The 27,884-nt window shown below is 41.4% G+C and overlaps 1 protein-coding gene across 2 annotated transcripts in view; it reads left to right on the forward strand.

Annotated features, from left to right (window-relative positions):
- The window catches only part of ZBTB20 (zinc finger and BTB domain containing 20), a 518,279-nt gene extending 490,395 nt beyond the window's left edge, over positions 1 to 27,884 (forward strand). For both annotated transcript variants that reach the window (XM_080393607.1, XM_080393606.1), the window contains one exon: positions 1,739 to 27,884. In XM_080393607.1, coding sequence (XP_080249733.1) covers positions 1,739 to 2,157 — 419 coding nt within the window. In that variant the 3' untranslated portion in view covers positions 2,158 to 27,884. The remainder of the gene's footprint in view (positions 1 to 1,738) is intronic.

A 27,884-nucleotide genomic window follows, 5' to 3' on the forward strand; every position in this document is an offset into this window, starting at 1 on the left:
TAACTTGACATGCTATCATCATCCACATAACATGTGTCAAGCATATTGGCCTGTCTACACACAACACACTACTACATTCAGCAAAGCCAGCAGGAAAGTAAGGACTTATGTATTTTGACCAAGTGTCTTTCACCAAGTAGGGATAAACTCATCATTGGTGCAAGGAGGAGCAGCATGTGCATTTCGTTCACAGATGTCACCATCATATGTGCAAACTGTGAAATAAAAAGAAACAGAGACTCAGGGGAGATAAAAAAGTAGGACCTTCCCATCCAATCCATATTAATTATCTCCTCTTAAAATTGAATATAAGTAGTGTATTGTAATCTCACTATACAAAGAGTAAATGATATATTACCACAGGTGTGTGATGGTCCCTAAAGATTGATTCTCCAGCATTTAAAACAGTGCCAGACAGACTAAAAAGGAGGAGGCAGGATGTCTGGGGAGAGAAAGAAGGATCTGTGCTAGAGGGGAAATTGCAGGATGACCAAACAAAAATAATTTTTCAGTCAGTGAAACACAGGATCATTTTCATTGTTACAGTGCTATGGTACCATCTCTCTCCCTGACAGCGTCAGGGATCATAAATGACCACACCTGAAATATACCACAGGTGATTCAGAAAACAACTCAAAAAAGCATTTTTTGGTGGGGCATTGAGGGTGTTGGATATTCTCCACATGATCAATACAGCAACACAGCATGAAAATGTTGCCTGATACCATGAGACAGGAGGCCATGGCATTGTCTTCCATAAGAACTCCGAGCAGGAGGAGAAATTAAGAGTAGTCTGGACAAACCAATCTCATGTGCTCAGCTAAGTATTTTTTTTCAGTTCATGCTTACAGTCACTGGTTTGTCTGGATATAATTTGAGTTCATTTATATGAGTTGCCAGAATCAGTTTTACAATGCCCCTGGGCACACAAGGCAATGTGGTAGATGACGTAAGTATTTTATATCTCTGGCTTACCTGATAAGGTGTTTTATTTAATTGGCAGTCTAATCATTTACATTTCATGTCTGTTACATTGGGAGTTTATCTGTTAGGTTGCCCTTTGCGTAGTACTGGCTGGCCTAGGCAATTCTATGTACTGAGGTTCCCTTTTCAGTTACTCTTACCCATGCTTCAGCTATGAGATTTGACCAGAAAAAGGGGCAACAAATGTAAACCTCTTATAAAGTGTTGGTTTTCTTTGGCGATCTCTAGCATTTCTCTTCTGAGAAATTTACAGCAATTGGACAGGAATCTAGTAAGCACTAGCTTTGGCCATGCTTTTGCTGCATACAGATAGGGAGATGGAGGCACTAAAAGATAAAGTAACTTGACTATGACCTGTCTAGAAATGAGCGTGTGGAGCAAAGCAGGAGCATAGGCAGGAGGGGCTGTGCCATTGAAGCTGGGGGGAGATGCCAGGACCTTTTAACTCTAGTCCTGTCTTTGTCAGTGCCTATTATGTGAGCTTGAAGAAGATACCTGAGCTCCTTTTTACTCCGTGCCCATTGGGAATACCTACAGCCCCCTTTATAAAGTGTTTCAAAACCTCTGGTTGCAAAAAATGTTGTTTCAAAATATGCTTGTTAACAGAATTACTCTTCCTGAGCCAGAGCACCTCTCCAAAGACCCCTGTGAGACTTAACCATTAGCTTATTGCAAAGACCCATGCCAAGCTGGTTTAATTTTATTATCTTTTTCCTGTCTGTTTCTCTCTCTCTCTCTTGTTGGTAATGGGCAGGTGAGAAACCCCATCAATGCAGCATCTGTTGGCGCTCCTTCTCTTTAAAGGATTACCTAATCAAACACATGGTGACGCACACTGGCGTGAGGGCATACCAGTGTAGTATCTGCAACAAGCGCTTCACCCAGAAGAGCTCCCTTAATGTGCACATGCGCCTCCACCGTGGGGAGAAGTCCTACGAGTGCTACATCTGCAAGAAGAAGTTCTCCCACAAGACCCTGCTGGAGAGGCATGTGGCTCTGCACAGTGCCACCAACGGCACGCCAGGAGCCACCGGCACTGGCGCGAGGGCCGTCCCTGCCGGGGTAGTGGCCTGCACGGAGGGGACCACTTACGTCTGCTCTGTCTGTCCAGCTAAGTTTGACCAAATCGAGCATTTCAACGACCACATGAGGATGCATGTGTCAGACGGATAAGTAGAATCTCTCTCTCTCTTTGTTATGAACAAAAAAATAGAAACAACAAAAAAAGCTATGGCACTAGAATTTAAGAAAAGATTTTTGTTTCATTTTTATCTTTATTTTCCTCCTTTTTTTGGGTTCGTTTCGTTTTGTTGTTTTTGTACTACATGAAGAACTGTTTTTTGCCTGCTGGTACATTACATTTCCGGAGGCTGGGTGAATAATAATTTTCCCAGCCTCCCTCGGATGGTGGCCTTAAGGCCAGGTAGTGCTTCATGAGCTCCACTGGTTGGATCTCTAGCTACTGGCCTCTAAATACAACCCTTCTTTACTACAAAAAAAAAAACAAACAAAAAAAAAACCACAAAAAAATTTCAAAAAACAGACAGAAAAAACAAAAAAAAACAATTTCTTTTTTCTCACTTGTGAAGAGCACTACAAAAAAAAAAGAAACAAGACAAAATATATTACAAATCTACAAGGCCTACTGTCGTTATAAGTACACCGCTCGCAGTGTTTCAATGGACATAATTCACAATGCTGATCGCTTTTGGACTTCACAGTATCCAGTTAGAACTGTGGAATATTTTGCTTCTGGTTGAGCAGCAACCAGAGGAAACAAGGCCCTGCTGGTTTCCACCACGTGTCTGCTTTCTCACACACACACGCATCCACAAACACACAAAAGGGCTGAGGGGAGTGCGAGGCAGTGTGGCTTGGATAGTGTGGAGTCCCTGCAGGGTGAGGAAGAAGAATCAGAGGTTCCTCACCTGGATTCTGCTCCATCCCACGCTCTCTGGTGCACCCTCTCCGCTGCTTTTCCCATACCACCACCACCACCTTACAGCAGAAACCAAGAAGATTCAGACAACGAGCAACGGTGGCTTTTTTGTAATTTATTCAGTGTCTTCGCTGAGCCCAGGGCCTCAGCACAATCAAGAGGGACTTTCACAGAAGGCAAAGAGAAACACAGAGGAAAATCAAAGATATCAGAGGTTGCAACCTATGGATCTAGGTACAAGAGAAGGGTTAGTTCCCACAATCTTTGCAAAAAAAAAAAAAAAGTTGCATCAGGATTTATTCTTGTGGAAGAAAGAGGAATAGAGGGTGGGTGGGGAGGGGAATAATAATTAAAAAAAAAAAGAGTTCTTGGGACTTTTTTAATTCAAAATTTTATAGAGGGGCAAAAGTGACGTTTACCAGATAGAATGCTGATTTTTTTAATATATTTACAACAGTATTTGTGTAAAAAAACAAAAAAAGTGAGATTGTTAAAAGTAATTTTTCTTTGTTTTCTTTTTTGTTTTGCGTACACTGCCACTAATATCTTCTCTTTTATTATATATATGAATATATATATAAATATATATTTTATTTTAAATTGAGACTGTTAAGGTTAGCTAACCTGCTTCCAGATAGAGGGGGGGAGGGGAGATGATCTTGATTTTTATTTTAAAAAAGAGGAAGGAAGTTTCTTAATTTTCTTTTCTAGTATTATTCTCTCTCTCTCTCTTTTCTAATGGAATCAAGAATTACCTGGGTCGATGAGGGGCTCTGTGAAGTCATCTGTGAGTTTATCTACTAGAGTTTGTGCATCCTGCAGTATCATTTGAACTGCTACTTTGTTTTTGAATTACGTGGTTCTCTTTTTGGCTCTTACCAAGGTTCTGTTGTTTCTTCTTTTGGTTCCATCTTAGAATTTATTTCTGCTGAAGGGTGGTTCCTTTTGAGAAAGAGATTTTTCTAGCAATGTTCCCTTGGTTTTGGGAATGATAGAATCTATAGTCTTTTCTTTCTTCTTCTTTGAAAAAGTAATGAAAGTTTTGGAAGTGTGTAATAAACTAGGATTTCCCTTCTTTTTGGTCACTGGACAAGAATTAATCTGCTGTATTGTTCTCTCATCCCTGCCTTGCTCGCTAGAGAGCTTCCATATTTGTGTGGGAATCTGATCCTGCCCCTGGTAATTTGCTGATGCCAAAATAACTTAAAATGTTACCATTGCGAATAATCTTCCCTTCCTCATTTGCAAAAACGTCTAACTGAAGGGCCACATCCCGCATTCTCTGCATATGCAAAGCTATGCAAGGAATGTAGGATCAGTGTGAAAGATTGATTCCTGATCTGCATATATATGTTGGTGTTTTGTATTTTGTTTTATTGTGTTTGGGCTGGTGTTCTCCCTAGTTGTCTTCTGTGTATCTGTGTGAGAATTTTTCCCCCAAAGCCAACTCCCAAAGTACATGGGTCCTTAGTTCAGTTGGATCAGTGTCTGACACTATCTTTGTCATGCTTGAAATCCATAGCGAGGACTTGCACCAGCTGCACTCTGGACTTTATATTTTAGGCAGAGAAGAAGCACCTAACAAAAATATGCAAAAAGAAAAAAAAAGAAAAACTGCTAGTTTAGCTTTTACTTGTGTCTATATATAAATTAAGCTTTCTTAAGTTTACAAAACTTTGCTTGTGAACACTGAGCATTTCACATGAGACATTCTTTTATGCTGGACAACTTTCTAACTGTTGACTTGATAGATCGCCACATACAATTTTGCGTGTTCTTTACACCTGCAGCTTCAGTATCGGATGTCTGTGATTCAGCACAGGTAACCTCATTGCTGTGTTCTACACCTGTTCCATTACTGATTTATTTTGGGGAAAAAAACCTGACAGGTGGTTCAGTCTCAGAATCTTTCTGTACCCTGCAAGGTATTGTTCAGCAGATCCTAAACCTTGAAGCCCTGACCCTCAGCTGCAGTAGGCAGTATAAAGAGACTTTGTGGTGAGTGCCAGAGTAGATGAGTCTCCTGTATGGTAACATCTTTTGGTTTTTACCAATTTGTTTGGGTAGTTTAAGGGGGCTAGAGAAGGAGCACAAGTTAATTAATAAATACTGTTCTCGTAACCCACTGGTAAAAGCAACACTGGCATGTAAACCGAGAAGTGAAAAGACAAAGCCTAAGACAGAGAGGGAGAACCAGTATCTGCCATGTAAAGACACACTAAACCTGTACAGAAAATAAAAGATCTAGAGACAAGGGTGTGCAAGAAAATGGGGAAGGTGAACCTGAACAAAAGGATTGAAGGTCTTTCTGTGGGGAAAAGAGTTTTTTCTGAATGAAGAATTTTACCCATCTTAAAAATCTGTAGCTGCTCATTTGTCATCTGAGGTCTGGGGAAAAGCTGTTTAATTTGCTATTGCTCGATCTGGTGAACTAGAGTCAAGATGTAGTGTATTCTGGAATATGTTTCTGATACTGGAAGAGATATGCCAGTACAGGAAATAAGAATCAAGGTTTATGTCCACCAAAATCTGAATGCTGTGGTGTTTAGAGAGAAAAATCCTATCTAAATTTTAATTCTTTGATTTTGAACCTTCCCTAAATCAAAGAAGCATCATCTTTGAAATGCAAATTTATTATGGGACCTAATAAATTTGAAATTAATTGAAGATCCACTGTGAATTAATTAAGGATGTCCATTAAAAAAATAAGCAAATTTCTTTAACATAAAGTTAAGGCATACTAGAATTAATTCTAAATCACTTGTTGAAGAGTTTAGGCCAAGGTCTTCACAAATGGTGGCCTGAAATATAAACTGATTTTGTTGAACCTTCCAGGTTCAAAAATGAGTGACTTGATTTTCTAAAACATGGAGCAACTTGCAGCATGACTGTAAATGTAGCTGAAAGTGCTCATCAGGTCACTAATTTAGGTGCCCTTCTGTGAACTTAGGAGTTCAAACATAGACCCCTTTATCTTTTAAAATGTTAAATTCTTTTTAATAACGCTTCCTTCCATCTGTTGAAATACTTCTTTACTACTTGGAAACAAGTGCAGTATCTGAATGTTACAGGTATGTTCAAGCTGCAGGTATTGCTACAGTATTCCTTAGCAGACAGAATACCTGTGGTACACTAGCAGTGGTGATGATCTACGAACTGCTGTTGACAGAGTTTGAGTGCATCCTTCTCAGTACACTTGAAAGGCTTCCTTCAAAACACCTGATAAAATGGTATGAGAAAGAGCAGACTGCAGCACACTTCCCTGTGATGGAGCACACAATATCCCACATTCCTTGAGCCTGATTCTCACTTTCCCTAAAGCTCTGTGTATTGCTTCAGCAATGGAAAAGGGCATTAAATAGGACATGAATTCAAGCATACAAATCAAGGCCTCTCTGCAAGGCAAAAGTGCAATAAAGGAAGCCTTAGAGTAAATGAGAAGTGCCTTCTCTTACTGCTGCTGAGGCTGATGAAGTCAATTGAAAATATAGGACCGGCCAGAGCAGATCTGCCCCGTGGTCCACCTTGCCCAGTATTCTGTCTCTGACACATGGTCAGTTACAGATGATTTGGATGAAGATGAAAGACCCCTGTTGGATAATTACAAAGTAATAAGCGTAAGAGAGAAGATTTATTATAATCCTCATTAGCTATGTGTCTGCTTATAACCTAAAGACATAATAATTTATGGCCTTAACTTTTTATCCCATATAAAAATTATATATTGCGGCAGATAATTCTCATTATCCTTTAAAGATCTAGCTTGTTAACTCCTAGGTGGCCCCAGTGCTGTCCTGTGGAAGTGAGTTTCTCAGGTTAATTGCCACCTTATTGAAATGATTCCTTTTCAGGTTAATTTTGTTGCTGTTCATTGAAATACTCTTTTTTTTGTATTATGTGAAATTGTAAATCAGAAAAAAATTCACTTCTCTTGCCCGTTCCACAGAAGTCTGCCTCTCTCTGGGAAATCTGAATCCACAAGGAATGCAGGACCACGATGTCAGTGTCTGCTGGTCAGGAAGGAGAGAACAGCTACCGAGTGTGTGCGTGTGTGTGTCTGGGGTGTGTGCATTAGTGAGATTGTCCTACAGTGATCTCTTGCAGAAGGCTAGCAAGTACAATTTGTAAAGAATGGGAACATACCAGTAACATACAGCAGTCTAGAAATTGTAATACGATATTTCAGTCTGGTCCCTCCTCTCGCAAAACCCCTCTCAACAGTCTCTCGTAAGGGGAATAGGTGTAGATATTTTGCAGGAGCTGCTCTGGGGACACTTTTTCAGCAATTGTCATGCTCCCTCTAAGCCCGCTTCTGGCCCATGCTGTTAGTTACTTGCAAAACCAGCTCAATTTCACAGTGAGCCAACAGGGAAGAGTGGCATTTAGTTGACTTTCTAAGAGAATGCGATTTGCCTTTGCTCTAAGATCAAAGAGGCCAAGTGGTACCCATTTTTCTTCTTTTGACTTCTTTTTCATCCAAAGGAGAGTTGAGTAATAACCCATATGTCATCAGCCCCCTCACTTCTTACCAGCCCCAAACTGATCGATTTCAGTCGACCTTGGGCTGCTTGATCAATGCTGGATCATTCACACCATGGAGGATCAAATCTCTTGCCTTTACTGAGTAATTATGGTAGCATGTCTTGCCTTGTTTTTGTAATGAAAACAAAACCTGTAGGGAGAAGGTACAAAACATGCTATTTGCAGGAGTGCTGAGTTCAATCCAAAACCAAAAGTATCTAAACCGTTTCAAACATGATCAGACCTTCGGTATGCCTAGGACTGTAGATCTGTGACCCTCTGACAGTCTTGTGCTAAGGAAATCTTCCAACTCTCACTACTGATTTGCCACTCAAAAAGAAACGCAACATCAAATTAGCACCTGGTGGCTGTTCTGTCAAGGAAAACTAGACCTTGGTAATCCAACCCTCTCAATTCAGCATCCAGCTCTTCTGAGCTATTGAAATAAACCTGATGGAAATGAATCAGCAGGTAGCCTAACTGAAGCAGCATCTGATCAGCCTAAAGCAAAATAGCTGCTTTTCACATTGCCTGGTTTGTTTTTATGCCGGCTGTGAAGATTTGTGGAGGAGTAATGAGATGAAAACTTGGCCCTGAGAGGTTCTGAGCCTCCTCTGCTCCCAGGAGGCTTGTCACTCAGTAGGGTCTGGCCCCTGAAGTGATCACAACTCTGCTGAGGAAAGGCTTATGGGAAAGTACAGGTAATGCATTGAGTCTGGAGCCTTGAGTTTGTAAATGCAATGAAAACCTTCCCCAGCACATGAGCATCCCGCTGACAGAAACCAAAGCCAGGTAGGAAGGCCGTGCGGAGTGGCAGATACTGGAAGTACCAGGTTTCTGCAGCATGCCCAGTAAGAGAGCCAAGCATATGAAAGTGGCCTAATGCCAGATTTATGTCCATCAAGGGCTTGTTCTGGCCGTGCCAAGTCAGTGTTCTTGCTGCTGTTAACCTTCTTATTTGTCCTGCTAGAAGTAATAAGCTCTCAGCTAACTTCCTTTAAAGCTACTCGGTGATCCAGTTCATTTTAGCAGGAGCAAAGGAATCCCCATATTTTGGCAGATGACCAAGCTGGGAAATTTGGAGAGAATTTTAGTTATGTGTATATTCTTCAGACTGACTTGGACAAAAAAAAAAAAAAGGGGTTATGTGTTTGCTAGCATAGAACAGACAGATCTGGTCCACAAGGGAGACACTGACAGACAGACAACCTGTCTGAAAAATAACAATGCTTTACTCTCTTAGACCTGTTGTTGTGAAGCACAAGGAGGAATCTTTGTTCCGTTTTTCTAAGAAAATGTGTAAATGAGAAACAAGATGTATTAGGTAATAGTGTATATCCACCTAATTATTCCCAGTGCTAATACCTAATCAACTAGATTAGTGCCTCTAGGAACAGTGAAAATGTTACGCATTCAGTGTTTCTATTTCTGATCCCCCTCCGCTATAGTTCAGGAGTAACTAAGATGAAAACAGTAGAGTTATAAAAATGCAAAATTTTGGTGAACAGAAGCATTGTTTCCCTGTGTATACCTGCCAGTATCTGGACAAATATCCACTCTGAATTCATGTTTATAATTACTAGGATACCATTAGACCATTTTGGTTGAAAATCTATGTTTTTAGTGAAAAAAAAGCCCACAAAGTTAATAGATACTTTTTCATTATATATTTAACAATGGTGTGCTGGCTTCTTTTTACATTTTAGCCTCTGCAGTAGTGCTTGATCCCCAGGCATTATGAGAGAGTCCAGGTGCAGGAGAAGCAGAGCTGACTGATCTACTGTGAATAGGTATAAAAATTAAATTGTACCCATCATGTGCTTTAAATCACTATTCACATTGCAAGTTGGTAGCACAGCTAAAGAGCTTCTGGGTTTATTTCAAAATATAAGGAGTCAAATATAGTCCAAACATAAATCTAGCAAAGTCACATCAGGAGAAGAATCAGTCAGGGTTGTTTTAAAATGCCCATTTCCACAAGAATTGTGCAATTAAAAGGTTTTAAAAGAAGAGGCTGACTCAGGATCTGCAGAACTCTGCTACCTTGAGTCTTCGTGCTGTATGTGATCACAGTTTCTACCACCAGAACTAAGGCTGCTTCACTAACTGACTTCCTTTCCCTGCAGTCGGTGAACTGAGATACTTGTGCACAACCGCATATGCCCAAGGAAAACTCTTAGTGTCTCCCCTAGGAAAAGCAGTGTAACATTGAAGTAAGCAGACCAAGAAAGTCTTCCAAACACTCTGTTAACTGTATTTTTAAACCCCCAGTTTACACGTTTTTCTGCAACTATTTTTCAGAAAGCAAAGAGCAGTAAGATACTTCTTTGGGAAGCAAATACACTACAGCCTTGATTGAATACACTACACCCTCATATAGAATTGTTGCCTTAATTGCATCAAAAAATGCAGAAATGCATCTGAGCGGTATGGAGTGTACTTACATTTCGTATCTGTAGCAAAGTTTCATCGAAAACACTCCCTTCGTATGAAATGTGTTATATTGTGTTTTTCTGTTTGAGAGGGTAGGGAAGAGGTGAAGAAGTATTAGTGAGGCACAGTGGTCTCTTCATATTGGACGGTGCTTTGCAGCTGATTCTTACCTTCAGTTACAGCTCCAGGTTTGGCTTTTTCCAAAGTGATCTATCTCCTTTTGTTCGGGTTGGCTGACATCAGCTCCCTGCTGGAGGGTAAATCCTCATCCTAAACCAAATGACTAATACAGGGGTAAGGTTGTGTGATTTGATCACTGACTCCAGCCTCACCAATGCCAGTGGAATTCATAGAGAAATCTAAGTAAAAGCTACTTCCCAGTGACAAATTCTTGATTTCTATCAGCGCAACCTGTATTGGCACTTTGGGGATTGCATGTATGTCACTACAGAGGAAAGTAAGCCTTTTGATGATTTAGCTGTGATTTCATTTAAGAAAAACGTATTCTAACAATATCCTTTTGCTGCAGCAGTATCACTGTACAAACAAAAGAACTGCCAATATGCCATCATGTTTGAGAACTTCTATCCAGTTCAGCCCATAGGGACATTCCTGTTTCCACTCCTGGTGCAAACTTCATCAGCTTGCTTTGTCATGCAGCCACACCGCAAGCATGCCTTGTAAATGCTCTGTGTCAGATTGGGTTTAGGTGTTACAGTAGCCATAGCCTTTTGCAAGGTCCCCACTGGGATTTACCCTGCTGGAAAATCTGCTACCAGTGTAGCGAAGCATTCTTTGCTTCAGTTATTTTCCAGGCAGAACTGCAGGCTTCTGCAGTGTGCACACTTCCTCCAGGCTGACTTCTTGGTGATCCTTTGCCAAGGTCACAGTTATGACACTTGAGGAGAGTGCAGAGTTTGGTTAGATACTTATTACTGTCCCCAGCTGTCCGGTTCTGCGGTGTCCTGTTCCTACAAAATGGACAGGTATCTTTCTGAGATCTGTACTTCTAATTAGGCAGCTTTTCTACTTCACTTTGCTCCTTTTCCTTTTGCCACCTGGATATTGTCACGTTCTTTGCTGAACCTTAGAATGTCCCCTAGAAGTTCAAACCCCGTGCGGAACAGACATTGTTTGCCTAGAGAGAGCCACCACATCCAGCAAGCAGGATTACCTTCACCCACCTGCCCTGAAATACTTCACAGCCTTCTTCCTCTCGTTTTTTTCCATGAAGTCCTTTACTTTGGTTTCTCACCTAGTCAGTTGATACCTATGGGATCTTCGAACAAAACCAAATTATGTGGCCACCGTGTGTGTGTGTGTGTGCATGCCGATGTATGTGTGAGTACGCATGTGTATGTGTGCGTGCGTAGGCAGATAGCTAGCCATCTCTTTCTGGCTTTACAAACATGTTGCTAATTGAGTGTGTGGACATGCATGGTTCAGGAAAGGGTTTAGATGAAGAAACGGTTACAGCATTAACTGTGGAGCATTGGCCTGAATCCGTATGAATTTAATGGAAAATAAGTGCACTATTTATTTAAGCAGTGTATATGCACACATATATTCATAAACCACATTCTGTCTGCCGGATGCTCTTAACTGGATGTTTACCCAAAGAAGGTGTTTTGGCCTCGTTGAAAACATGACATCCAGATTTGATCCAGTGTATTTTTGTGTGTACCTGTTCTGAAGGGAAGGCTGAAGCATGCCTCCCAGAGCCTTGTGTGGTCTTTCAGCCACAAAATAAATAAACCAGTCCAGCTCAGCAGGCTTCACGAGCAGAGATGGGCATCCATGGCAAGTGACAGCTCTGGAATGATATTCTTGAGTTCAGTCACTCATTTCCATTGAATTTCAACATGTTCACCTGACAAAGGAATAAAACCCAAGCAAAATGATCTAACTTGCCAGTTTTGTCCCCTTAAAAGAACATTAAAAATTATCAAGTCTTTAATAATTAGCAACACAGTGTATTGATAGGCTCTGAAATACTCTGGGTCTGGAGTCTCTAGTATCCAAAGCGCCATATCAAACAGCTCTTTCCCCACCTCATATACTCTGAAATGTGTTGACTATGAGTATCTTTACAAGTGATCCGAGTAATCCATTCCAAATGTGCAGTCACTAACAATTGACGATTAGCTTTCACTCCTTTGGTCTTTGCCAAAATCTTTTCAGGAACATGGTTAGTGTGTGTAGAAGACCAGTAGATTTGACAGGAGGAGAAGTAGTTGGTCAGTGAGAGTATTCAGTATGGAATCCATGAGAAATGCAGGATTTCTAGAACTCATTTTGCGCCCATTTAGTTAGTGGGATGAATAAGGATGTTTAGCTACAGCTGCCTATTTTGGTATCATGTTGGCCCTAAAAGTAGCGTTTTATTCTTTTAACTCTTTTGCCCCATTGGGGGGTTGTCCTTGTCTCAGAAAGGGTAATTGGAGATTGGGGGGGGGTGGGTGGATTTTTTTCTTTTGTTTCACTCATACAAAGTTGAGTAAATGTTCCTTTTCTTAGATCGGTAGCATTTCCCTTCCCCTTTTGAATAAGATGATAAATGCAACAATTTTGGCTGGTTGATTTTGGGTGAGGTTTTTGTTTTGGTTTGGGGTTTTTCTTTGGTTAAATGTACATTGTCTCTCTATAGTCAGAATGTCTGTGACTGTAACAGTATGTATTTCTTTTACTGGAGAAAATAGACTTTTTGGGTTTTGTTAACAGTACTAGTGACTTTGTGGAAAATGACAAGTTGCTATTTAGATCTGCTTAGTTAAGTACAGTACACTACAATACAGTATTTCTGAAAGCTAGAACATACAGTACACAATATATATAGCAATTCTATATCAATATTATATACATAGTATAATCATTTAACTTTTGCATCTGCCTATGATCATAGAAGAATAATTTTTCACATGTATCATTCACAACCCAATCAACTGCTGCAGCTATTTGAAGCATTTAACAATCATTATTACAGCTCTAGTGTGCTTTTTCATATTATTGGCTTCTTTATTGTCTTTACAGTAATTTTTTTCAGGCTTTTTTAAATCTCTGTGTAGCGAGATATAGGAAAGTAATTCTTTTTAAGAAAAGGTAAAACAGTATTAGGCTCTACAAAAAGTTAGAGATTGTTCCCTGCTACCCTTTCATATCAGAAGAACAATTAATCCAAACAATTAAGGTTATCTATTAGCTCTCTTCTAAGATGTCCTGTTATTTCATTTGTAAAAGTGTATGTCAGACTTTCCTCTTCCATTCCTAGCCTTGGAGAAAGATTCCACAAGTGGTCTTTGTACTCTTTCCAAGTTCTGTTTCTTTAGTGTTTTAAGATTTCCAAAAATGATTCTCTGCACTAACTTGGGGTACAAGAAATATTAACCTCTGTACAGTTATGCTAATTGTGGCCAGTGGATTTTGCCAGGAATTGGATAAATACCTCCATCCACCACTATTAGTATATTTTACATATCCACTTGATTCCTCCTCCTTTTCAAATGAAAACATCTGCAAGTTTGAGTTTCAGTTCTAAAGTTTTCCAAGCTGAGTGTTGCCTTTGTCATCTTCACACCACGTTGCTGTTGGTTCTGAGTGTGGGGTCAGTCCCACTCGATTTTAATTGTCACCACAGAGCTGCTGAAAAAAACGTCACCAGGGATATGTCACCATCCAAATAGCCCAGGGGAAGCTGATTGACGCCAAGCCCACCTTATGACTTGGGGTGTCCTTTCTGTATTCTCCTCTTGCGACAGATGGCCCAGGCAACAAGTCTAGATCCAAACTCCGCAAGAGTGCAGACTTACAAGAGCATGGGAATTTATGTTTGCTTTTCTAATTCAGGTACATCTCAGCTGACCTTCATTCCTTTTGTCGATAACATACCGCTCCTGAATGAAACCGGGCAAAATCAAGTGGATGAGGGTTGTGGAGGAGGTATTCATTGTATCTCATTTCTCCTAACTGTGAAGACTGGAAGAAATGGGAGATGGTCACAACAAACTGTGCTTTCACTGAGAATGAGGAAATCTGTGTCACTGCAAATCAATAAGCTTAAAAGTTACTTTGGAGTGGGAAGAGAGGGAAAGTGTTACCTATGCCACATCTTGGGATAATAAAACGAGAACTTCAAGCATGGGAATATCAAGTGCTGGCATTCCTTAGACACTCCTGTCATCTGCCATTTGCACTTTCGTGGAGGCCACTACCACATCCTTTTTCTTTCTACTTGCAGTTTAAAAGTTATGGTCTTCCAGCAGTGATCTCTAAGTCTGGCTTTTCTTTATTCTGTGTATACCCATTTGTAAGGGAAGGAGGAGACTATCCTCTCGACATTAATTACGCAGGTAACAAAAGTAACTTACCCTATTGCATAAGGACGGGCTTTGTCCCGTTAAACCAAACAGGTGCCATTTCTCAAATTAATTCCAGTTAGCTGCTGCAGTGCTGATTCAGTGGTCCACATTTTCTGACCATGGTCTTTGCCTTTTCTTTTGACTGAATGCTGAATCGTACATATTTTCATAGAGAGTGTTCTCACTTCACTGAGAATGCCTGATCATTTAAATGGCTGCATACCCATTCCACGCTTCCCCTGCTAATCCTTTGTAAGGTTCAGTAATTCATTTAAGATAATTACTAGTTTAATGTGTTTCTTGATTTAACTTCTTTGTTGCCTTTTATTTTTCCTAATGCTTTTTTAAACACCTCAGTTCATTTTGCATCTTATACAGTTTACAGTTTATATTTTTAGGCTAAGAAGTGGTTTTACAAACAGGATGGTACCAAACAGGTAGATTATCCACACTAGAGATTGTACTTTTAGAACGCAGTGTGTACAGATACAATTGCCTAAGGGAAAGTGAAACTAACAAAATAATCAGCTGGTGAACACTATTTTAACATATCTTTTACATAAAAGACAATCAGTCATTTGTGAATCCAGAAATCTTGCTTTTTTTGAACATGTATCCTTTCTTTTTCATTCTCTGAAGAAATACTGATCTTGAGTATTGTGATGTTCTAAGAAATTCATTTCATATGTGCATATTTTCTGCTTTTCTAAGGAGAGAGAAAACAGGTGATATTGGCTTTACAGTTTTACAGGTTTTTGCATTGGAGATTTCCCTTGAACGATACAAACATCAAGGGAAGACTCTTGTCCAAATATTAGCTTTATTCTAGTATATGGTTTTCATTATGACTTTCGTTTTCCATCTCCTCGTTGACCAAGTAGACCTCCAGGGTTAATGCAAACCATGGTCTCAGGTTTCTGTGGTCGACAGCATTTATATTCAGCTCCTTTTTGCACTTCTGTTCTGTGTTACGCAGCTTTTGAGGAACACAACAGTCGCAGTAGGTAACACTGCCACCACCAGAGGGAGAACCTCCTAAGAGAATGTTGCTCTATGCTACAGAAAGGGATTTTAAAGTTCTTCACTGCAAGGTTGAGTAAGAGGAGAGCCCCCCACCTTGGGGGTGGTTGCACCAAAGACTGGGGGCCTCCCACGAGAGAGGAATGCTTGAACTCCATACAAGGGACTTGCTCTTCGCCTGTGCCACTTAGAGGAAAAGACTGAATCTCCAGTAGCCGCTGCTGCTCATTTATTATCTTCTAAAGAATTTTTAGTTCCTATTTATTGACGGAAGAGGTACTACTCTTTCATTTATTAGAGTCAGAATTACTTGTTTGCAAGTATCTTCAGCAAGTTTCATTGTCTTTTGGGGTGCCCTGTTTCCTTTGTCCTATGCCAGCATGTAGCTTGGGCTGCTGGGGTCCTTTAAATCTGGAATGTACCCCCAGATTCATATGTGCTGAGCATTAACTCCCCTAGATCCTTGCTCCAAAGTTCAGATTAGAAAAAATTCATACAATGAAACGAAGCAGTAAATCGGTCGTTTCCCATAAACTCCACCCATAATGAACTTTTGTTGTCAAACATGAGATAAATAGGCAGGATGTACTGCATGACCTTTCTTCTCAGCATCAGTGAGGTCATTATTATATTACCTAATCCTGAAAATTGACCGGACCAATACTCCATGGGCCAAATTCTGCAGGTGGGACCCACGTGCTCTTCTGTTGACTTCAGTGCATTTTCTGTGGCAGAGAAAGCGTACATAGTCCACAGTAAGCTATAGTCTAAAAACTAGTTTCATGTACACCATTTAAGATATCACAGGACTGTTCCTCATAATTTAGCATGTTTCTGCCTAAAGTTTCTATTCTTCATAAAACTTACTCAAGGTTTGATTTCACTCCAACAGGCAGTTGTTAAGGGCTCGGTGATGAAATAGTCTCTGCTTCTTGCTGGGAGGCTTAATTCAAAAGAACTGTACGGGGCAGGACAGCTGCTTCCCTTTGAACAAGCCTGGGACTTTTTTTGTCCAAAGAGTCATAAATAGCCTTGACTTTCCACATGTAGCCTGTTTCAGTTTGATTTGTGATGGGGTATTGATCTTAAATAATTAAATAGTGAGCCACAATGGTGTAGATATATGATAGACAGCAATCACTTTTCCCTAATTTCCACCCTTGCTGTGTCACGTTTCTATTGCCAGAACAAAGTAAAAGCATTTGGGTATTTGGATATTTGGAGTTACTTGATTCTAAGTTTCTGACTGTTTTACCAAGAAGCACTCTGGCCATACCTTTTCTGTAATGGTGATCACATATTCGTGTGGGTGGAATAAAGTTGTTTCTGTGTAATATCTCACTATATAACCCCAACATTCAGACTAGAAATCAAACTTCTCTGTGGACTTTTTTTTTTTTTACAAAGTGCTACAGCACTGGGTATGCAGGAGAATGGATGGGAACCCACATAGTCTAGTGTGAACAAACGCATTTCAGCAAACAGGTAGGACACCCTCAAGTACACACAGCTAAGCAGAAAGAAAAATCACTGCTGTTGATTATACTGGCTAAATTGATGGGTTTCGACTTGACAGAAGAGCTAGGAAGCGTTATCTGGTCTGTCTCATGTACGCTCTGGCATGGGACACACCACTGTAGCTCTGCGCCCAGAGAAACTGGGTTTAGGTGCCAGCCCCTTGCCTTGGCTAGTGATTCTTTTGTGCTCTCTTTGTTTTTCATGATAGGCTCATTGGTAAAGATAAACAGATAAACAGTAAAAGTCCTTACGGCCTGGCATTTTTCTGTTTTGGAGGTGGATATTCAGGAGCCCTGCAGCCTTATTTAGATTCTTTCTCGTAGGTTTTTTCCTTATTTCTGTGCATGTGAAATGCTTTTCTGCACTAGGATGAAACTGAGTGTATCTGTGTGCCTGGAGGCAAGGGCACAGTTCTATCTTTCCAAGAAAGAGAAAAAGGAGGAACCTGCTTCAGTTCTTGTTCGGTTTATTTGTTGGTGTTTGCTTTTGTTGACAGTCTGGGGTGGGCTGGACTTGGGAGTGAGGGCAGAGGCAGAAGGCATGAGGAAGCGTGTGCCTGAGCCTAAGTGAAGCAGCACGTAATATTCCTCTATATACTGAGCAATTACAGTGAGATTAGCATAGCAGCAGCAGTATTGCCCTAATGTGTTCCTTTTTCCATACATTTCCCTTTCTTGCTCCTCCTTCCCTGATGTGGCCTCTTACAGTGCTTCAGTGGTTCCCCACACTCCTTTCTATAGTTAACGAGGGTTGAATGGAGGCTTTTGTGGCTATCCAAACTGAAATTAATCTCCAAACCAGTGAGTACCCCAAAATCTTAGTTGCGTTTTCCCAACTGATACCTTAATGAGTGGCAAGCCCTGGCAGATGTTTTATTTTGTGAAAAGAGAGAGATAGGCTAGGGGAGGTATGGGCTGACTGGGATTCAGTAACCTGCTTGCCTTTGTTATTAGTGAGCTTTGTTTTGTTTTTCTTACGTGTTTTCCTTTTGAGGTACTTAAGAGCTTATATGCCTGTCATTAAAATTCCTGCTTTTCCCACCATAGCCCTTGACGGGTTGGGTCGTGAAGCAAATCCTTTATAGTTGTGTTTCTGCAGGATGGGGGAGAGAGTTGTCCATGCACGTGCATGTCTGCGTGAGAGGAAGAAAACTAAAGTTAGTGTTGATCTGTCCATTTGTTTTAGGGTGGCCACAGAGAGCTGCCACTTTGAAGAGTTGATTGCACTACAGAACCTTAGCTTGGGCACTGTTAAAATAAGGACTGTATATTGGGAACAGGGAAGCTTTTTAGATTTTTGTATCCACACTTACACATGCCCTTTGCAAGGTGTGCCCTTACAAAGTTTGCATCTGACAACTTTGTGTAAAACCACTACTGACCTTTTTGCTGTATCCATTTAGTTCTCTCTTCTTTCTGCAGCCCCCAAACAATGGCTTGTCTCCTTTCCAGTTTCTGTCATTTGATTTATTGTGTTTTCGATAAATGTCAGATCTGCTAATGAGATCTCTACGTTGAGCGAGAAAACGAGGCATGCGAAAGTGTGGCTGGGAGACTGCAAATCCCTCTTTGTGTTGGCGCATTGATACACTTTTACTGAGAGCTGATTTCTTGGGGGCTGGGTGGGGTGGGGAGGGAGTTTGTGCTTTTTTGGTCTGGATAAGGCTTTTTATTTTTGCACTAAGTATGACTGCACTGCACTGCATTGCACTACTGAAATGTATTTACATGTGGTGGGATTGGAAGGGGCCAATTAAGCAGGAAGGGAGGAAAGAAAGGGATAGGCACAGAAAACAGGATGTACCATAAACCTGACCAGGTTGAAAGAGAACTGGGGTCACCTTTACCTTAAGCAACTAGTCAGACACTGAGATAGCTGTGTTGGATAGCTTCTGTAAAATAATAAAAAAAAAAAAATAAAAATAGAAAAAAGCACTATAATAGAAACTGAAGAGGCATCACAGGTTTCAGGGTGCTACAGATCTTTTCCCCCCTTTTCCCAGACAGTGTTCTTTGGGGCTGTGAGAGAGTTAAGAGAACTGCTCATCACAAAAACCAATGTAAGGCTTCAACGTAAAGATACCAATTCCTAGTTTAGATGTCAAAACTTGCGTTGTCAGATAGGACCTCGTCAGAGAGGTTTGGCTGCAATTTGCATCCCTTCAGTATAAGCATGATCGCTCAGCTCAAGAAGTGAAGCCACAGAGCAGGCTTACCAAAGGGGAAGGTCACTGAAAAAAAGCACTTCTTTCTGAGGCTGTTATGGGAACAGTGCAATAAACAGTTATCCTGAACACTCGATTAAAGGTGTTCCAGTCAAGCTTTTGGGACAGAGGGAGCAGGAAGGACATTTGGACAAGAAAGGGTGACATGGTATTCAGTGCAGTAAGTACCATTCAAAACAATACGGTTCCTGCTTAGGCAAAGATGCTGTTGAGCATTTTAAGATCGTCAGTCTGATTTCTCTCGTCAGACGGATAGTCGAGCATTATGAAGGCTTTTGGCTGGAATCAAATGGAATCCTAAGTTGGAAAGTACTTTTAACACTCAAGCTGCATGTTGACCTATGCCTTGGCCATTAACTTTGTAACAAGCATAATATGAGAAAAAAGAAAACAGTAGTAATGTGCAGCAAGATCCATCTCTGCTGTAACTCTTTGTGGTCTACAAAGTCTCAAAAGTTTGTGTTGAATCTCTTCAGTAAGACCATAATTACCAGCCAGGAGGTGAAACAGGATCATGAAAAATGCTCTGGATAGCAGCTGGGAGAAGCAGATAAAACATGAGTACGTCTGCTTTGGTCCTGTAGTGAAGGGACCGCCTGTCTTAATGTGTGCAGACATTTCATGGACAAAAAAGGGGAGCTAGTCATCCAATTGCTAAGGCAAGTTGAGAGTAACTGGGTGGTCAGAAATTTGTTTATGCCCTAAATTTCTCCTTAGACTTGAAGCTAAGACATTTTGGCATCATTAGTACCGAGGAATGGATAGTAAAGAATTGCACAATGCAAAGCGGATTGCTGCTGGTCAGTCTGTTGGGCTGCCTCATTTGAGAAAATTGTCCGGAGCCAGAGGAGGAATAGCATACAAGAGACAGGTCCTGGGTGGGAAAGAACAAATCTGTCTGGAACCAGGAGAGACTTTGGAGTTAAGGATGCGTTTTTCTGGCAAGCTCTGAAATTGCCGCTCTTAGATTTTATCCATCCTGGCTTGAAAGGACTGGAAGAGAACTGGGGATATCCTCCAGTGTAGTGTTAGATGAACTACTGAATGACTCTTCCCTTGAAAGCAGGCAGGACAGCAGAACAAGCAGTCTCTTTCTGAGCCATCTGCAGGAATCCTGTAAGATGAAAACCACTGGAAGGTCATCTTCCAGTAATGAGGCAGCGGGAGCCCAACAAAAGCACCGTTCATGTGAGGGTCAGCATAATACAGTGGCAGGAAAGCACCTTTAATTTGTAAAATGGCATTTGCATCTACAAGAGTAGTGACAGCTACCGAGTCGTGATACGGGAGGAAATGAAGTCTGTCTGCTGAAGTTAATTCAGGTTATGAGCCAATACTCCCCTTTTTTTGTTTAGGTGAGTTTTTGTTTTGTTTTCTTGTTTAAAACAGCTGCATATACTGCTACTGTCAGAGCAGATTTGCATTGTCAAAGAGGAATGGTGGGCTGCTCCGGAAAAAAAGTGAAGCTGAGGGTTTACTGAGCCTGCTGTGTCCAGAGTGCCTTTCCTGCTGTGGTAAAATAAAGAACTTGCGTAGTTTGAGCTGTTCTGGCTGACTGATTGCTGCATATTCCTCCCTTGTGGTGTGACCTGATGGCAACCATGTTTGGTCAAGGCGAGGAACACTGCATGCTTGCAATGCTGTGATAAGATGCCATTTGCACTAGTTTTTAAAAAGTACTGCAACCTGAAGAAGTGGGCTTTGAGCCATGCTCCAAACCCGGGTCTGAATTCAGCCTGTTTAAACCTGATTCCAGCCGATCCAGTTTCAACAAAACTGGTCTAGCCCATGTAAACAGGAACCAAACCATGTTTTAAAAGCCAAATTCCAGCCTGTTTTCACTCAGTTACAGTGGTCAAGCAGATCAGTTCCTGGGCATAAGTTTGATTGTATAGTTTTAATGGCTTTTAAATAAGTTGTTCCTTTTTACATGGTCAGTTTGAAACTAGTTTAACTGGACCTGCATTTAAATATAGCACAAACGCTTTTTTTTTTTTCAGCATGGTACTAAAGCCCCATGTAGACAGTGCTTGACTGAGAAACCAAGGATAACTTGAGGTTTATTTTAAGAAGCCAAAACATATGTTGCTGACTAGAGATGCCGCATAAGTTAATGCCCTATTTTTTTCTCCAGATGGAGAAACACTAACTTCCATAATTCTCCTCCATTTGCCATCCTGCTTCATTGTTGCACCTTTTCTCTTGAATGAAAATCACTTTGGCCAGTGGGCTAAATCCAAAACAGAACTTCCCTGTACTGTTTGATCATCTTGTTTCTGTACGTTCCTTTCCTCGTTGTTGACAAGCACTACTGAGGATCAGCTTGAGTTTTTGCTGGGATTATGTGGCATAGTTATGATTCAATAAGATGCTAGTGGTATTTTCAACATTATGGTAATTTTAGAGCTTAGCCTTGAGGAAAATGTTATGTTTCAGAAGTTCCACGGAAAAAATAAAATGCCAGGAATCATGATGGAGTTTCAGCCACAGTGCTGTAGCCAAGTTTGTAGGGAACGCATTTCTGGTGGCTGGTGATGCTGACATTTACAAAGGCAATTTGAAAGCAATAGAACACGTGTACTTTTTCATCCCCGCTGAACTAAGAGAATTTATACTCGCATAATGATCCCAGAGTAACCTGTCAGTGTTCATCACTTTTTCCCTAGTGGAGGAAGCTAAACAGTCTGTCACATCACCTTAGAGAGTCTGAATTTGCTTCAAGACTGCTTCCAAACGGCCTGCCAGCCAGGTGCCCTCCGTCATTGATTCTGGTATCACAGTGGCTTGCAATTTGTCACATCAGCCAAGGTGACCAAGAGAGAGCCTTGGCCCCAGCTAGGAGCCTTTTACCTTTCCTTTTCCTTTTGGTTTTCCATCGAACCAGGAGTGCAATTAGTGGTGAGTACATGGCAGGTCAGCTGTTGCTCCAGATGACAAGAATGGCAAAGCCACACGGCGACTGAGCTACTGTTGTCCTCAAGGACACCAGTAAAGGCAAAAGACCAGGCTCTGGTTGCTGGTGTAGTTGTAAACCTACAGCTTCTGCTGCTTGCCCCTGCAAACTTGTTTTGGTCAGCTATGCTGTTGCCCTCGAATATGCTTTGTGTGTAAAAAACTGAATGCGATTGTTCTGTTGTCTGTCTTCTTTCTTCTGCATCACGGATGTGGCACCAACTTACTCTCACAACAAGCTTGAGTTTTGTTTTGCTGTTGTTGTTAATATGTAATTCTACTGTAGACCAAAAAATACGAAAAGGAGAAAAAATCAGTTTCAAGACATAAAAGACCAGTGAGTGAAAGGTGAAAAAATTTAGGAAGCGAAGGTGTGAGAGAAGCAGTGGTTAACTGTGTTAAGTTAGAAATATCAGAATAGCCTTACCTATTTCTTAACCAATGCTTACCAATCATCCAGTAGTGGGGTTAGATAGCTTTCTTGGCTGATTCATACCTGTATCCTAATATATATATATATATTATTTTTGTTTCTTTGGTATTGCTGTTGCACATCATGTTGTCTTTTATAATGCCTGATTTTTATTGTATTGTACTTTATCAGTCTGTTTTGTTTTTGTTTTCCTTTTGAAGGATGGGAAAAGTAATGTTTCCTTTTTGTTTTGAATTTTTGAGAAAAAAATGCACTGGAAGTAAACACAAACACATTTTGCCATTTGGAAAAAGGAAAACACACAGCCACGCAGTGGAAAAGGCTAAGAAAAAGCTCCCCTCTTCTTCCTTATTATGGAAGCATACTCTAAAAGATATGCTAGAAAGAAAACAAACAAACAAATCACAAACAAAAGAAGAGAGAAGCTTCTTTGATCCTAGCTCTGCAATCTGGAGTATTTTAACGCAGTGTTTTGCAGGGTCAGGCTCCTAAATGGCCAACAGTCACAAAATCCAGAACCATATGGGGCAAATTCATCCCTGGTGCAAGCAGATATAATTGCATTGAAGTCAAAGGAGGTGCACAAAGGATGGATTTAGCCACATGTGTCCAAGTTACAGCTGCCTTCCCCATAGTACCTAAGGCCCCACTGCTAGATTTTATCGCTGTCGAAACAGTTGGTCTTTTGGCTGTGTTAATCGCATAATACCCCTTGAATGTTGTCCAAGGTAGGCAAAATACTTTCCCACTGAATAAATCAGTTCTGGATGCACCTTGGCGTGACACTTTTTGCCTACCAGCTTTCAGCTGTTACCCACTCCCAGCCGTGAACTGATATAATCTGACTCTGGCTGAAGAGCCTGCCTTTGCCAGAAAAATGGACTTGACTATTAAGCATAGTAAAACTTATGCGTATTTAACTACTATGATCCAGAAATGGCCCTTGCACTTTTAAGGCATATGGAAACATCCTCTCTGTCTTTCAAAATGGCAACAGTTCCTTTGTGAGCGAGACGCGGCGTGCTGGCATGTGTGCACGCACCCACGTGTGGTCCCTGGGCTCATTGCCCCAGATTCTTCCCAGATCTTTCGGTGCCTGGCAGTGTCCTGTCTCCATAGTGTCTGGTCATTTGAGTACAGTGGGGCAGAGACACGGGTTGAGATAAATGCAAAGAACATACATTTTAAAAGGCAGATGATTTTCCTGTTATGCCAGCGTCTTTGAATCCCCATATCAGCTGATGGTTTTTCCTAGCCTGACGGCTTTCAATCAGTTGTTGTAACCTTGGCTTTCTCTGTTTTGTTTTCTAAGGAGGGAATGTGGGGTGGGGAGAATAATGAGGTGTTGTTTGTAACTTCACAGTCCTGATAGTTGGTTTTTATCTTCCATATTTTATGCAAAAACAGACATTATAAGTCAATAAAAAATTGTGCCCTAGGTTGAAAGTTAAGTGTTCAGGAAAGGAAAAAAATGGTTGGCATTTTTCTACATTTTTGTGAAGACTCTTTTGGAAAGGAAGGGTACATATTTTTGTTGTGTAGTATTTTCTATTTTTGAATGCATTTTCTTGGTACAAGACTGTTTTGTGGAATTTCTTTTCTTTTTGGTGAACACATTATTTAAAAAAAAAAAAAAAAGAAAAGAAAGAAAAAACTAATTGAAAAGTTTGCCCTTAAGGATATGCTGCAGTTTTGAGGTTTAAAATAAAAAAAAAAAAAACATTCAAGGCGCGTGTTAAAAGTTGGGGGATTGTATTGTTGGGAGTTTTTTTGTAATTGTTACAAGAAGAAGTTTGTAGCCACTGCTGTTTATTTTGTTTCAGATGAGTAAGTAAAGGGATTGTTCTTGTGTTATTCTTTTTTTTTAAAAAAAAAAAAAAGTTATTTATGAAATGTCACAAACACTGGACTGTGAGTTTGTGGGGAAAGTATTTTACCACCCCGTGTCTTCATAGAGCTGTTGGTGATCCTACTTCTCATTACTCTGCCTTATGACTTCCTGAGCAAATTGGGGGGGGGGGGGGGGCGGGGGGGGGGCGGGGGGCGAGGATCTACATGCATTTCTGAGGCAGAGACTCGGGGAGAAAATGCAAAACAGTGGTTTGGAATCCCAAAGCCAGGCCGTCAGCTCTACTTCTCCCATCTATCACAGGAATGAGAAAGACTTAGAGCCACTGGCAGAGAAAGAAAACTCGTGGTACCTGGACATGGCAATGCGCAAGGGGTTAAGTGACTGAGAGCCACGATGCTCATAATGACCGCTGTAAATGACATCCTAGTTTCTCAGTCAGCAGCTCCCTTTGTTTGCCTTTCATCTGGCCAGTGGCTTTTGTGTCTGAGTGACCAACCAACTGAAACCCTGAGGATAATTTTCAGTCGCTAATCAAGCCTTTTCGGCACCCCAGCAGTGGGAGTGACCGGCAGCAAGCGCTGCTCATTTTGATCACTGGTTCTGGATTTGAGGAGAAGTAGAGGCTGAGAGCGACCAAAGAGGTGTGCCATGTTCTCAATTTTTGAAGAACAGGCTTAAAAAGACTAAAGCAGTGGTCCAGGCACTCATGGGACTGGAGAAAAGGGAAGGAGGAAGACACCAACAGCCATAACAGAAACTGGAGATATGTAACTGGGCTACATTCGAGACCAACCAGACTTTTTCTTCCTGGACAATAATGCAGCCAAATCTTGAGACTGTCAAGCAGACAGAAAGCTGAATGTGGCCTTCATTTCTCCTGCCTTTCCTATTTATTCTCCCTCTTCCTTTGCCCTGAGATTTCTTCTCAGTGAGCACCTGCTCCACTGAGCACTTTTTTGCCCTCCACCTAAACTGCCCTTGCTTTCAAAACGTGGGTTCAGTCAGGACTGAGTAAAATCATGTGCCTTCTTTTTCCCCTTTTGTAATTCTACCAACCTCCTCCCCTTCCCCAGCTTACAGATGTGAGAGACGCAGGAGGAGGCTCTTTAGAAGTGCTACTTGTCTACAGGTGTCCAGCAAAACAGTAGGGTGGTGGTGAGAGGAAGGGGAGTGGAGAGATGCTGTTAGCTCCTTTCCCTTCCCACACGTAGCAGGTCTTCCCCAGGAGACATCCTCCACCACCACCTCCTCAGATGCTCCCCTCTCCTACCGAGCAGTCGTGGCGGGCACAGAGTGGCTTTTCTCTCCCATTCCTGTCCGAGCTGAGCGAAGCACTCGATTTCAATTCATGCCGTTCACAAGCATTTACATTGACAAGACAAATGCAGTTTGTGGCCTTATCAAGATGACTTTTAAACCACGAAAAGAAAAAAAAAAGGCAACTCATTCCCCACCCAAGGTTTGCGTCACTTCTAAAAACCCAGTCCATAGCAGTTTAGGCTCGTTTGATCTCAGTCCATTTTAATGATGGTGGCCAAACTGGCCAGCCTAGAGCTTAAATGCTAGACCGTCTGGTCTCATGCTTTCTTTGCTCTAACCCCTACTGTCTGCTTGCTTTTCTTACTTTCTGCTATATTCTCTGCTTTACGAGGCAGCCCTAGCCTTTGGGGAAGGGTGAGAGGAGCCAGTGGGATCCTGGCTCTGGGAAGGTAGCTGATGGATCGTTTTCAGCATTTTAGCAGGAGAAGGATATGCCGGCTGCCACAGCAAATGTGTATTATGATGGGCTGACTGCAGTATTTTTAGGGCCAAGAAACCCCACCCAGTTACTGGAACATGGCTTGTCCCCGGGTCAAAACCACGGAGAGAAAAGAGCGCTTTGGCATAATGGAGAAGCCACTTGCAACCCACAGCTGCCTGTGGGCAAAGACGGGGGCCCGACTGCCTCCTGGCTTCTCTGCAGGCTTGCCCACTGCGCAGCCAGTGCCCCTGCCTCCTCACGGGAGCCTGCTGCGTTGTAGAGGCTTTTCTGGTTGTAAGAACCAGCGCAAAGCGGCCCCCGAGTAGGGTCCATCTGGTGGGCAAGCACAAGGGTGGGCTCCTACCCGTGCTGGCCCTCTGCACAGCAGGAGGCACCTGTAGCACCTGGGTGATGGGAATGAAAAATCCCTTCTGAACAAAAATCTCCTTTCCATAAATGATCTGGTAAATGAAAATGTTGTGGACGGGGGACTGGAATTTCATTCTTCAGGCTGGGCTCTAGAGCCAGGGAGGAGCAGCAGGGGAATGGTGTAGTTATTCCCCCTTCCCAATAAACGGTCCGCATGTGTGCATGTATATACAAGAGAAACCGTGTATTCCTACCCGCCTTTGGTGCTGATGGACTTAAGGCATTTGTCCAAGGCTTACTGTTGACACACTTAGAGACCATAAGAATAAACTCTTTACCACATGCAATATTTCTCCCCAAAAAGGGAGGGAGGGGGAGAAGAGCAGTGCGGTCAGTCGGGATTGTTAGGGTTGGATTATTTTGCATCTTTTATAAAACTGTAATTTCAACAGTGCCTTATTCCTAATAGATGCTGGCACTTGGGACACACATGCGATGAAAGACAGAACTAGGGAGAGTCAGACGTGGACATCCGTAAGACAGAGGTCATTAATCATCGTAAAGGAAGCTGTATTGGGAATGACACAGCTATGTCAGAATTGAAAACAGTTCAAATATTCAACCTCTAAAGCAATTTCCCTTCCACCACCTCCTGCCTTCCCTCCTTGCCAATGGTGCTGCCCAAGAATAGCTGCCTACACCGAGGCCTGTCACTGCCCCATTTGCTTTTGGCGTTGTCCAGTCTGAGGAGTTTAGCGTAGTCAAGCTTTCCACTGCTATCGTGTTTTCCATGGGGTATGTGAATGCCAGTTATTTTGCTTTAAATGCACTTTAAAAAGAAAAAAAAAAATCAAATCAAAGCTCCAGACTGTTTCAAATACATAGGGGAAGATAGTGCATATGTGTTTGAACCCAGTTCACTTTATCTCCAGTTAAAATGTACTCCATGCAGTGTGTATGTATAGAACAATGTGTATGCATACAAACACACATGTCAACCTTAAATATCAGCAGACTAACCTTTCTCCTTAAGCTCATGAAACCAGATGCTACACAAACACAGCAGCAGCAGAGGAATTACGGTTGGGCTCTTGAAACAGATCACAAAAAATAAAAACAACTACTTGGTCCTTTCTGTACATTCAATAATTACAGAAGGAATTGGGTTGTAACCAGAATAAAAAGGAACGGTGCTAACTGAATGAATGGGCAAAAACAAATAAATAATAAAATAGACAAAAACAAAAACTCAGCCCAGTAACGCAGTTTGACTTTTATGCTAATTCTCACATTGGGTTGGTATGTTACTTTTTTTTTGTTTTCTATGAAAAAAAATCACATCTAAACTGATCCACCACCACCACAACAAAAAAGACGCAAACAAACTAAAATGCATCCTGCCCTGAGGAAGCTCTTGTTTATGGAGGATGTCAGAAGTCTCAAAACTCTCGGCCTTGCTCTCACGTACCACATGCTCAATCAGTCCTTTTTTTAAAATGTCTGAAACTGATTAAAAAAAAAAAAAAAAAAAAAAGAAAAAAAA

This window comes from Falco punctatus, assembly GCF_963210335.1.
Source record: "Falco punctatus genome assembly, chromosome: 6".
NCBI lineage: Eukaryota > Metazoa > Chordata > Aves > Falconiformes > Falconidae > Falco > Falco punctatus.